Source organism: Dermochelys coriacea, chromosome 25, assembly GCF_009764565.3.
Source record: "Dermochelys coriacea isolate rDerCor1 chromosome 25, rDerCor1.pri.v4, whole genome shotgun sequence".
NCBI lineage: Eukaryota > Metazoa > Chordata > Testudines > Dermochelyidae > Dermochelys > Dermochelys coriacea.
The window spans coordinates 9736342-9747944 of record NC_050092.1 but is presented as its reverse complement, the minus strand read 5'-3'; the positions used below and the strand labels follow the sequence as shown (position 1 = coordinate 9747944).

At 42.2% G+C, this 11603-nt stretch overlaps 1 protein-coding gene across 4 annotated transcripts in view; it reads right to left on the bottom strand.

Moving 5' to 3' along the window:
- Positions 1-4727: 4727 nt before the first annotated feature.
- Positions 4728-11603, bottom strand: part of LOC119848298 (scaffold attachment factor B1-like) — a 32480-nt gene continuing 25604 nt past the window's right edge. The window contains exons 15-21 of one of the 4 annotated variants that reach the window (XM_038383936.1): positions 9704-9997; positions 8350-8487; positions 7614-7656; positions 6791-6912; positions 5585-5697; positions 5443-5494; positions 4728-5094 (exon numbers count right to left, since the gene is read on the bottom strand). In XM_038383936.1, the coding sequence (XP_038239864.1) occupies positions 4965-5094; positions 5443-5494; positions 5585-5697; positions 6791-6912; positions 7614-7656; positions 8350-8487; positions 9704-9997 (892 nt within the window). In that variant the 3' untranslated portion in view covers positions 4728-4964. Of the gene's footprint in view, positions 5095-5414; positions 5495-5584; positions 5698-6790; positions 6913-7613; positions 7657-8348; positions 8488-8720; positions 8784-9703; positions 9998-11603 lie in introns of those variants that run through there. The other 3 variants (XM_038383937.2, XM_043502719.1, XM_043502718.1) reach the window with 3 other exon arrangements.

Below are 11603 nucleotides of genomic sequence, written 5' to 3'. Positions count from 1 at the left end.
CAGCTGGGTTTGTAGAGAGTAACTCAGCAGTACATGTGGTTCACAGTTACAGCATTCAGTTCATCTGTGTTTTTTCGGGTAGTAAATACATGTAAAATACCTCTGCTCTATATTTCCAGTACTGATTCATTGATTTGGGGTGCCCAACTTGAGGCATTTGCAAGGGCCCCCGTTTTCCAAGCGTGGATGCTGCTCACTGTTTGAGAATCAGCCCCCTTTCAAAGTATTGCACATTTGGCTTCTGAAAAATGACATCCCCCAAAATCACTAGAAAAACGTAGGCCAACACAGAATAAGGCAAGAAGACAGTTTGATTGTGTAGTGCTAGAAGATCAGCTAAGAATAGGGCCTCATGGTACCAGGCACTGTCCCTGTCCTGATGTACTTATACTCTAAATAGAGAAGATAGATTAAGGGGAAAGGATATAGAGATTTAAGTGTTGGGATATTTGCTGCAGTTGTTCAAAACAGCTGCCAGTTCTAATGAGGCTTGATTTGTCAGGATGCAACTGAGTTGGCTGTGCTTTTTGTCGAACAGTTAGTCATTTACATCCACTGGATTGAATAAATGCATCCGATGAAGTGAGCTGTAGCTCACGAAAGCTTATGCTCAAATAAATTTGTTAGTCTCTAAGGTGCCACAAGTATTCCCTTTCTTTTTAGGTTATCAAATGCACCTTTAAAATGTCACTGATGTGGTACGAAGTGTTGCATGGACTATGGCTGCTATTTCGAAAAAGGATGTATGTATATATACACACATTGTTTGCAGTATTGTTCTAGCCAGTTGGTTCTGGGATATTAGAGAGCCAAGGTGGGTGAAATCAAGACGACCCTGTAGCTTGAAAGTTCGTCTCTTTCAGCAATAGATTTGTCCAGTAAAACAATATTGCCTCACCTACCTTGTGTGTATATGGTCTAATATGGCCACCTAATGGAATTGGGGAGAAATGCAACTTGTCTTCTGAAACCCCTCAGAGAAAAATCTACACTAGGCTTTCATCTTGAATTTAATTCCTGTTTTCAGATGCAGCAAACCCTACCAGAGGGTTAGAAATGGCAGTGCCTTTTTGGAGGTTTGCTCTACAATCTAATTCACCTTGGAATGCACCTGAGATTGCAAACACTTATGACTGTGAACAGTGTAAATAATAAAATCAACCAATCAACAGAAACAATTTAGAGTAAAAAGAAAGAGTACTTGTGACACCTGAGAGACTAACAAACTAAGGTGCCACAAGTACCCCTCGTTCTTTCTGCTGATTCAGACTAACACAGCTACCACTCTGAAATTTAGAGTAAGTTGATTTTATTGTGCTCAGTATCCACTCTCCGATTTGGGATAAACTCCTAAGTCAACTTACTTGCCTGAGGGAATCTGAACTGTGTCAATTACCAGGTTTAGAAGGATGCATTCCATCTTTAGGTGTAGGACTTACACACCACCCAAAGTGCTACACAGTAATAAAACTCAGTTCCTGATCATACTTTTCAGCAGTGAATCACAACATGGTTTACAATGGAAGTATCACTAGCTTGTCCAGCCTGTTCTCAAAACCCTCCAATGATGGGGATTCCACAACCTCCCTGATCCAGAGCTCTACCAAGAGCCAGTCGCCCACTGGTCATCAATTATTGTGAAATGTATGTACTGCTAATATTCAAGGAATTGTGTGTCTACACTGAAAATTATGTTCTTAAGGCAGATAACTAGGAGGTGACTTGTTTCGGACAAAGAAAAGGAGTATTTGTGGCACCTTAGAGACTAAAATTTATTTGAGCATAAGCTTTCGTGAGCTACAGCTCACTTCATCCAATGAAGTGAGCTGTAGCTCACGAAAGCTTATGCTCAAATAAATTTGTTAGTCTCTAAGGTGCCACAAGTACTCCTTTGCTTTTTGTGAATACAGACTAACACGGCTGCTGCTCTGAAACTTGTTTTGGACAGGTTCCTTTCAGGCCAGAGGTAAAAGCTGTGTATCCCCCTGTCTGGTCATTGTCTCTCCCTCACCCTGTAGGCCTATTTACAAACTGAGCCAGATTAATAGATTGCAAAATCTACAAGAGAGGAGTATACAGGAAAAAACAATGGGGGTGTGAAAACATTGTTCTGATCTATCTGGGGGTGCAAATGGGCATCGAGGATCTTTCACCAAGGAGGCAAGCTGGCAGCAAAACTTGTTTCATGAATGGAAAATCGCAGCCAAGCCTGGCTGTAAAAGATTGGAAGGACTGTGGGTGAGCATTGTCCGGCAAGTCTAGTCTCTAGAATGCACGTTGATTTTATTTTCTATGTAATCATTTGTCCCCAATGCTTCTACTTACTGTCATTTGAATCTCTGTATATCATCACAAAAACAGACATGGCTAAGGGCTGCAGTGAAGCCATGAATACTGTACAGCGAGTTTCCAGTAGCACAGGGGCTGGATGTTCAGGGACATGCTTGGAGGGCTTGGTGGTTGGTGCCTATTGCCAACCTGTAGAGGGCACCTGGCCTGCATAGGGCCAGAGGGGAGCTCATGTGTTGCCATGGCTGGTGAGTCGGGGAGCTGAGCCCTGTTGTGCACAGACAAGACCTCCCCCCAGCTAAGGGCAGGTGGTGGTTGGAGAGGGGAGTACTGCTGAAGATGCACCGGGGTGAGGGGGCTCCATAAAAGGCACTGGGAGATGGTGCAGAGGGTCACAAACAGGGGGCTGAGGACAAGGCAGGAAAGTAGGAGTCACAAGGGACATGAGAGGAGGGGGGAGGCAAGGGACCCAAGGGAGACAGTTGGGCTGGACAGGCTCTGCTGGCAAATGGCAATGGGGGTGGGGTGGGTGTTGGTCCCAGCTGAGTAGAGCGTAGGGTCCCGAGACCACACAGCAGTTGCCCCCCGGGGGCAAATGCCTGATTCCCAGTTCTGGGCAGTGACTCACATCCATGCACTGTGTCCTGCAGCTCATACTTACAGTGCACGCAATGACGGATCCTCACAGTGTCTGGCTCTCACGCCCTTCACTGCCTTGGGAGTGTCCCACGTGTTGGGGGAGCAAAGACACCCAAGCTTCCCTGCCTTATGGCTCCCGCTCTCTTCTGCCCCTTTCAGTTTCTCTCCTTTATATGGCCCAGATGCCTTCTCTTAAACCCAGCTGGGAGGCAGCTGACAAGTCCCAGGTGCACTGGACCCTAATCAGTCACCCTGTGATTAGGTGTTTTCAGCAGACAGGTTACTCTTCTGGCCACGAAAAACGTAAAAACAAAAAAAGCCTCTAAATGTATTAAACTGAAGAGGCTTTTGCATGCAAGAGAGACAAATACTGCTGGGGTCTGCACCCGGAGTCCAGGAGGGATGCAGAAGCAGCCTGAGAGCGACCCCAGAGATCAGAAGGGGCAGGGAGCGAAGCCGGCATGGAGAGCCCAGCTCCTGGGCCTTGCAGACAGCTACTCTCATGGAGACCTGGAGAGATGAGAGTGACTGGGCCCAGGAGTGTGGGGGCTCCCAGGCTACACATGGACCAGCAGTCACCCATCCTCAGCGTATAACTGAGCTGTACATATGGTAGCATCCAACGTTTAAACCCACCCAATTCTCTTTCAGCCAACTGCAGGGGCACGATGTGTAACACCACATGGTTACCAAGGTAAGAGGGCAGGGTCATCCCCCACCTTGTAAGCAAATTCCTGGGATGAAACTGTGATTAGGATGGCAACCACTGCACAGGATGCACTGGAACCCCACTGGTTCAGTCCGACCTGGCAATCTAAGTAGGGAGAAGGGTGAAAACAAACGAAGATGGTAAAGTTTCCATCTGTCCAAGTTATGTCAGGAATTTTTAGTGGCACATAAGGTAATTGGTATTAATTTTAAAGACATTTTAATCCTCCCAAGTCATCCTATGAAACAACTCCCTCCCCATCCAGGTGTTCTTCTCCCTTGCTTTTAATCCAGCGCTTGCAACCCCCTTCATTACTCTCATGTTCCGATTTGCAGCAGCTGCTAAGCTCTGGGTTGATTTCCTCAGATTTCTGACCTGCTCTGGGTACCTGCTGTCACAGAAGCATCCTTTGACTAAGGATATGTCTACAATACAGAGACTATGTTGACATAGTTGTAATGATGTTGATGTGCGACCATAACCTCGTAGCATAGATGCAGCCTACCCCCCATGGAAGGGGTTTTACTGTTGACATAGGAACATCTCCCTAAACAAAAGTTAGTTTCTATTGAGGAAACTTTTGTCCATCGACATAGCTGCATCTACACTGGGGGTGAGATCATCATAGCTATGTCAGTCAGGGTGTGTTTTGTTCACTCCTTTGCCCTACATAGCTAACTTTTAAGTGTAGACCAACCCATAAGAATAATGGTCCTCTGCTTTGCTTGGGGGCACCACTCCCAGTGTTCCCTGTATGGGCACACACGATTCCAGAACAGTGAGTTAATTCCGTATAATTATTCACAAGGGAACTTCGAGAGACCTAGTGGAAAAACGAACACCGGACACAAATCTCTGCCTGTTTCCTCATCACTCCAAGAGCCTTATTGGCTTTGGTCAGTGTCTTTTCTGTGTCCCTTGACCCTCCTCTCTTTCTTCTCCATCTAGCCTGTTTCTCTCTCCCTAAAATGACTGGTGAGAGAATCCTCCTTTTAAAAGTTGTAGTCCCTTTTGTGACCTCCTGGTCAGTCTCAACATCCTGGTCAAATTCTAACTCTGGCATCTGCAGTGTCATTGGGACAGAAGACAGTTAACTGTAAACTGGTTTTATTTATGGAAAATGGAATGCTTCATTGACAAACATTTTAAATGGGGTATGAACAACACATTACAAAAACAAAGGAGTTCACATTGTAGTGAGCTATATAATGTGGCAGCAGCTTAAAAAATTACACATTTAGGGTAACCCATCAGTTACAGTTAATGGTAACCCTGGGTAATAGAGAATTCACCTCTGTTGCCATCTCACATTAAAAAATTAAAACATTCAGTAGCGACGGTTGAAACGGGGGTCATTGGGTCTGGTTGCTCTCTCCTGGGCTGCAAATCCTTCCCCTTGAATCCCTCCGCCATGCATCATCTGGCCTTGGTTGCCACTCTGCATGAAGCCTCCACGCCTACAAAGAGAGTCATAGACTGATTTACCTTCAAAGTGTTTAAGTTTTCACTGCAACTTTGATCATCAAATGGATACAATTGGTACCATTTGCATTTCTTGTATGATTTTCGTGCAGCAAGATGCACCAGATACAATCATGGGAATATTCATTACTCATGGACATTATATCAAGGACAAATCACAAACATTCTTGAATTATTTTATTTTGCATAACTCCAAATTACTTTTGTTCTCTCACAAAAGATTCTGCTGAATAATTTAAACATGCAAAGGAATGACTGTTACAAAGGGAAGGGAACAGGAATAAAAGGTACAAACCCCAATTATCCTTGATAAAGCTGCTTACCCTGACAGGCCTCCCCGATGCACTGCATGGCCTGGTCTGCCTCTACCACTACCTAGAATTAAAAAAAAAGTTCAAAGATTCCCTTCATTATTTCCCCTCTTCCAGTTTTGCTTTCTTTATGCTAAGAATGCTCTATGTTTACCTTGCCATCTCTCATGATCCCGTCCCATCATTCCCCCATCTGCACTGCCCTGCCACGAACGATCTTTATGTCCCTCAAACTTTCGACCATGATCTCCCCAATCACGTCCGTCACTGGAAAGAAAGAGAAAAATCTTTAGATATGTTTCTTAGCAGTTTCATAGCACGCAGTGAAGCCAAATGTAACATCTCATTCATAAATATATTAGTATCCTTTACCAAGATACAAGCTTACCAAACCTGAATCTACAATGTTCAGCTGGTTTAACCGTATCTCAGTAATAAAGTTGCTGAACAATCCACCTAACGTAACAAATGAGGAAATAGGAGTTCCTTAATCCTATTTCAGCAACAGGGTATATTTGATGCCCAATGACTTCTTCTCCGAGTATCCAGGCTGGCCACTTTGACCAACCCACTAATCAAAATTCAATCTGAGAACAATGTATGTCGTCATGTTCTGCAGAGTGGCTTATTCAGAGGAAATAGTATCTAATTTTTAAGTTAACAAAATGTTCAGCTTTGGAAGCGTTTTTACTGGGTTGTTTTCCTGAAGGGCGCTAAATGCCCTTCCAGGCTAGTCCCTGCCACTTCAACTGAAAATCGGAGGTAAAACCCCACTGTGGAACTGACAAATGTGGATAGACACAGAAGTAACAAACCATAAATCTTAATACTGCAATAAAAGGAGGAGTAATTTCACTGAATATCTGTGAGTGTTCCCCACTATACAGTTGGAAAATTTTAATTCATGCTAATACAGGCATGATGGTTAAACAAGAACAGTCCGGGATTCCAAGTTTGTCCCATAATGGGTTTTCCATTAAGATTCTGGCTTCTCTTCCATTTAACAGTCTCAAATTCAGACCACTAGCTATAAGTTACTCTCTTTTCAAAGAATTTCAGGAGCACTGGGATCAATCAAATTTGACCCTTAGAAGAGGAAGCCTTACAAGAGAACTGTGAATATAGGCAAAGCACAGCAACTCCTTACTACAGAGCTCCATGATGCACAGGGGCGCTACATGTGTAAATCCACTGCACAGCCAGGAGAGAAGAGACCCTCAGTAAAACTATTTGGAGAGAGGACTTACTCTGGTAAAACTGCTTCCCTACTATCATCCTTCAAAAAGTTTATTTGAAGTTTCCAAGAAGTGTGACCATTGCAAGTGCTGGTGAAAGACTGTCCTAATTTCCCCATACTAACCGAGACTGTGGAGGTATCCCTCTCCCTTCACTCATTCTTCTGTCAGACCCATAGCCACCCCAACTGTCCCGTGAGTCTCGTGAATGACGATCTGGTCCTCCATGGCGCTCATCTCCATAATGCTGAAAGGTGAAGGGTACACATTGGAATGCTGTAACCTGATCCTCAACTTGGTAAGAGCTGATCAGTAGAATTTACCCAATTCAATAACCTATACATCAGTAGAGAGCACGTTAGGATCACAAGATTTCAGAAAGGTCACCACTGGAGCAAAAATCTTCCTCTGAACAACTTCAAAACTTTTTTTGCTAATTCCATTTTGGCCTAGTTTAATTGGAAAGTTACTGTGTGGAATTAAATTCTTCCAATTACTTCCTTACTCACTTTTACCTCCATGTTGTGCCTTTACATTTTCTATGCACAATCTTGGTACACTTTACCATACTGATTTCAGAGCAGCAGCCGTGTTAGTCTGTATCCGCAAAAAGAAAAGGAGGACTTGTGGCACCTTAGAGACAGGTGCCACAAGTCAAGTCCTCCTTTTCTTTTTACCATACTGAGACACTCACTAGTTGTGTTTATAATGCCAGAGGAATTACCTCTAATGTATTTGTGTACCAGTAAATAGAACAAGTGATCAGATTACTCAAGTGTTTTCATTTTTATCTATTTAAAAAAGAAATTAAAATGTATAATGCATAAGTTTTCCTTTCCTTATCTGCATTTCTTACACTAATTCACTATAAAGTAATCTGACACTCAGTATAGGAAATCAGTTTATAAAAATTAAGCTATTCTAGGCCAGTATCCACATACAACTCACCTGCCCATCGCGATCTCCCATCACTGTTCTAGATCCTTCTCTCCTGAAAAGGAATCAGAATCTTGCTATGACATTATAAAACTTATATGAAGTATTTAGGGCTGTATTTTCATAGGTGCTGAGCACAGGTTTCTGCTGAAATTGCAGATTCTCAATCTTTACTAAGTATCAAATTTCACTTGCACATATGGAAACCGTGAAACATTCTGGCCAGTTTAAAAACCTACTCAGTCCCAACGTAAGAAGGTAAACAGAATATTCGCTGTATAAAGACTTATCTTGTCTACATGTTAGGGTGAGCTTTTAAAACATTTGGCAACTTTCTGACTTGCAACACTGGGAATATATAAATATGAAAGAAACCAATTAGTCATGGGAAAAAAAGCACTGGGTGCTCACAATGCTATTTCAGGGACTTTATGAGTCCTAATGCAATCAGTTCTGTTTGTAATGCTATTTCCCACATTTTGAACAAATCTGTTGGAAGCTTTTAGTTGATGACACAGTACATTCAAACACCCTGTTTTGTAAGGTTTCTTCTGGTTACACAGGTTTCAAAAGTAAACCCCATAGACAATTACAAACTTCAGCATGGAACAAGAATAGACAAGCTCTGAGGTCCTTTTTAAAAAAACAACAACAACAGCATTTATCAAACAAATAGAGAAGAATGTCATACTAAATATACTATTGCTGTTATCTGATTTCAGGCAATGTAGGAAAACAAATCACTAACCTGTCCATAGAATGGTCTTGATATCGACCACGATCCCTGTGGTCATAATCATGGAAGCGATCTTGGCGGCTAAAATCAGAATGGTATCTGTCGTCCATCGCCATTCGCTTTGCCTCTGGCCAGTAGGAGTCATCTCGCCTACAAAATAGTACAGATTTAATACAATATTGTAGTCCAGACAGAATCATCTTTCTGTTTTGTTCTCTTCATATCTAGCCTCATTTAGTTATTACCTTTTTTTAAAGGTAAGCATAATTGTTGATAGGGTAAGATATTTTCTTACAGAAGAGGAAAGGTGACACATGAGAAAGGAATACAGCAGAACTAAGGCAGTACAAGTTATGAGTTACAGTACGTGTACACAGAATTACCAAAATTATATGAATTACACTGTTAATCAGTTCCATCCATGTTTGGTCCATGTTTCTTTGAATCTAAATTAAGGAAATACATTATTTAATTTCTATTCTGTAGGTTAATCTGAACAGTCAATCATTATTTAGATTTGATTATTTAAATCTGATCTGCCAGAATGGTACCTTTGAGTTTCAGAAAAGAGACTGCTTTGAGTTAACCTACATTAATCTTTACCTTATTGTGCATGTGCTGAAACAAGAGAGGAAATATTGTCTTCTATCTGCATTTGTTTTAGGATTTTCTACAGTAATTTGTCCATCTGTCACAAGGCCTGTCTATATGAACTATTAGTGCAGGGCACGCTGGGATGTAAATCTACCTTGTACTAGCCTGCCACGCACTAATTGTGTAGATTCTGATGCCGTGCACTAAAAGTTCCCTACTGCGCTTTGATCTACCCCTCTTCAGTACACCAGGAAACTTTTAGTGGGCGGCAGCAGGATCCAAAGACACAGTGCATGGCAGGCTAGCACAAGGTAGCTTTACATCCCAGCATGCCATGCACAATCCCTCGGTCAACTTTTCCCTGAGGGCTCATAAAACAGACTGCTTTAACTCCAGTCAAAACGAGATTCCGATCAGCAACACAGGAAGGAAGACAGACTAGGTTTTTTGCAATTACATGGATCTTCTAATCCACCTGTAGGGAAATTTACTATGTTTTGAGTTTTTTCAATTCAGAGAGAACTGGTATGGGTAACTCTATGAAGAGTTTAATATGTTTAAGAATGATCACTGACTGAACTGTTTAATAGTGACAAGCACATTTTTGCATGTAATCTAGTGGAGCATTTGACACAAAAGCCCATTAATGACTGTCTGCCTACATAGTTCTCTCCGTGGTTTGGGACTTCCAGAGAGAATCTAAGGACTGCTAGCTTTTCTACTTGCATCAACAAACGGGAAATCATTAACTCACTGTATCTGTAGTTTTTACCTCCCATCTATGTCATATGGCCTTCTCAATGCCGATCGCCGTTCCTGTTCATAGCGAAGTTGCTCGTGCTGACGACGCAGCTCCTCTCTCTCCCGCTGTATGCGATCCTGTTCTCGTCTCCTTTCATGTTCTATGTGCATTCGCTCTCTCTCCAGGCGCTCTCTTTCCATCCGCTCTCGCTCAAGGCGCTCTCGTTCAATTTGTAGGCGCTCTCGAGCTATCTCAAGCCTGTCTCTTTCTTCTCGTTCCCGTATGGTTTGCAAATGCTGCTGTCTCTCCCGACGCTCACGGGTGCTATATAAATAGCAAGGTAAAAGGCTTAAAGATTTAACCCTTCAATGCTGACAGTGAACTACAAAGCAAAAATAGAAACTGCAATAATCCTAGATTTGTGTTGGGGGTTCCCTCTAACCAGGCTACGGGGTATTCAGCACTGAGGATGGCTGCTCACCTGTAACGAGTTCAATTATATCACCTTCGCAGAAGCACCCACATCCTCACAGATCTGAACATTAGGTGCAAGGCCAAGGGACGATGATCCTAAATGCCCTAAATTCATTCCTATTACTCAAAATATCATCCAAGGACTATGAAGAAGCAGGAAAGGAGGGTGGGTTAGTGTGAATCTGAAAAGGCTAAGAACTCCACTTACAGGTGGGTGAGTAACCTCTCTCTTCCCATCAAGAATTACCTCAGAATATCCATTGTTAAGAGGGCTGAAAACTGAATACAGGATCTAATCCATTTAGATCTATGAACAGATACAGATTCTCTGGACTTGTCCAAAAAAATACTAAAAACCATGTTAAAGTTTTATGAAAGGGTTTTTTTTTTAAAACCCTACCCAGATTTAGCTTTCCCTAGATAAGCTGTGAAATTTTGCAAAGGATGGGAAATGGATGCACTGATTAAGATGGAATAAAGACCAAGGAATTTAGAATGTGGACACAGTACTAACTTTACCCTTTTATAGAACACTATGAAAGGAGTATCAGAAATAAATAAGCATCTGCACTAGTGTCCCTCTCTGAGTTGAAAGGACACAGAGAATGCAGCTTTGAAGCACGATTGGTAAACCATTATTTATATTTCTATACATAGAATTATAGGACTGGAAGGGACCTCAAGAGGTCATGTAGTACAGTCCCCTGCACTCATGGCAGGACTAGGTATTATCTAGACCATTCTTGACAGGTGTTTGTCTAACCTGCTCTTAAAAATCTCTAATGTTGGAGATTCCACAATCTCCCTTGGCAATTTATTCCAGTGCATAACCACCCTGACAGTTAGGAAGTTTTTCCTAATGTCCAACCTAAACAACCCTTGCTGCAATTTAAGTCCACTCTTTGCATATATGTGTAACCAGCTTTTTCTTAAATTTCAAATTACTTGTAAACTTTGAATGGTCTGACAAGGTGAGTCACCTAAAAGGGAGCTAAGATTCACGCTGCCAGATGGAATGAGTCTGGATGGAAATTTGTCCCTGATTCTGAGACAAATCTTCCTTCTTCCCCGCCAGCATTTTCCTGAAAGCACTGAATTGGGTGGGATGGAATTGTTTTGGGGGATTTTCCTCTCTCTTGCCAAGGAGCAGAGAATACTTAACATTAATTAAACCTATGTACAAAATAGAAAAGGCAGAGGAGGACAATTTGAGCTATGTTTTCACATATAACTTCACACTGCATGTTCAGATCCAAAGAGGGTATATGAATAACTTCAACAATCAGTGCTTTGCAGTCTCTTCTGGGGCTTGTGGCCTCCCGATGTGTGACCTGACAGTGGGCATCTACATAGGCAATGCTTAACTGAATAAAAAAATCTAAACTTCAAATACCAACGATAAAGGGACTATGTCCCCTTTAAATACCTTTAGTGAGAAGACAGTCACCAAAGTTCT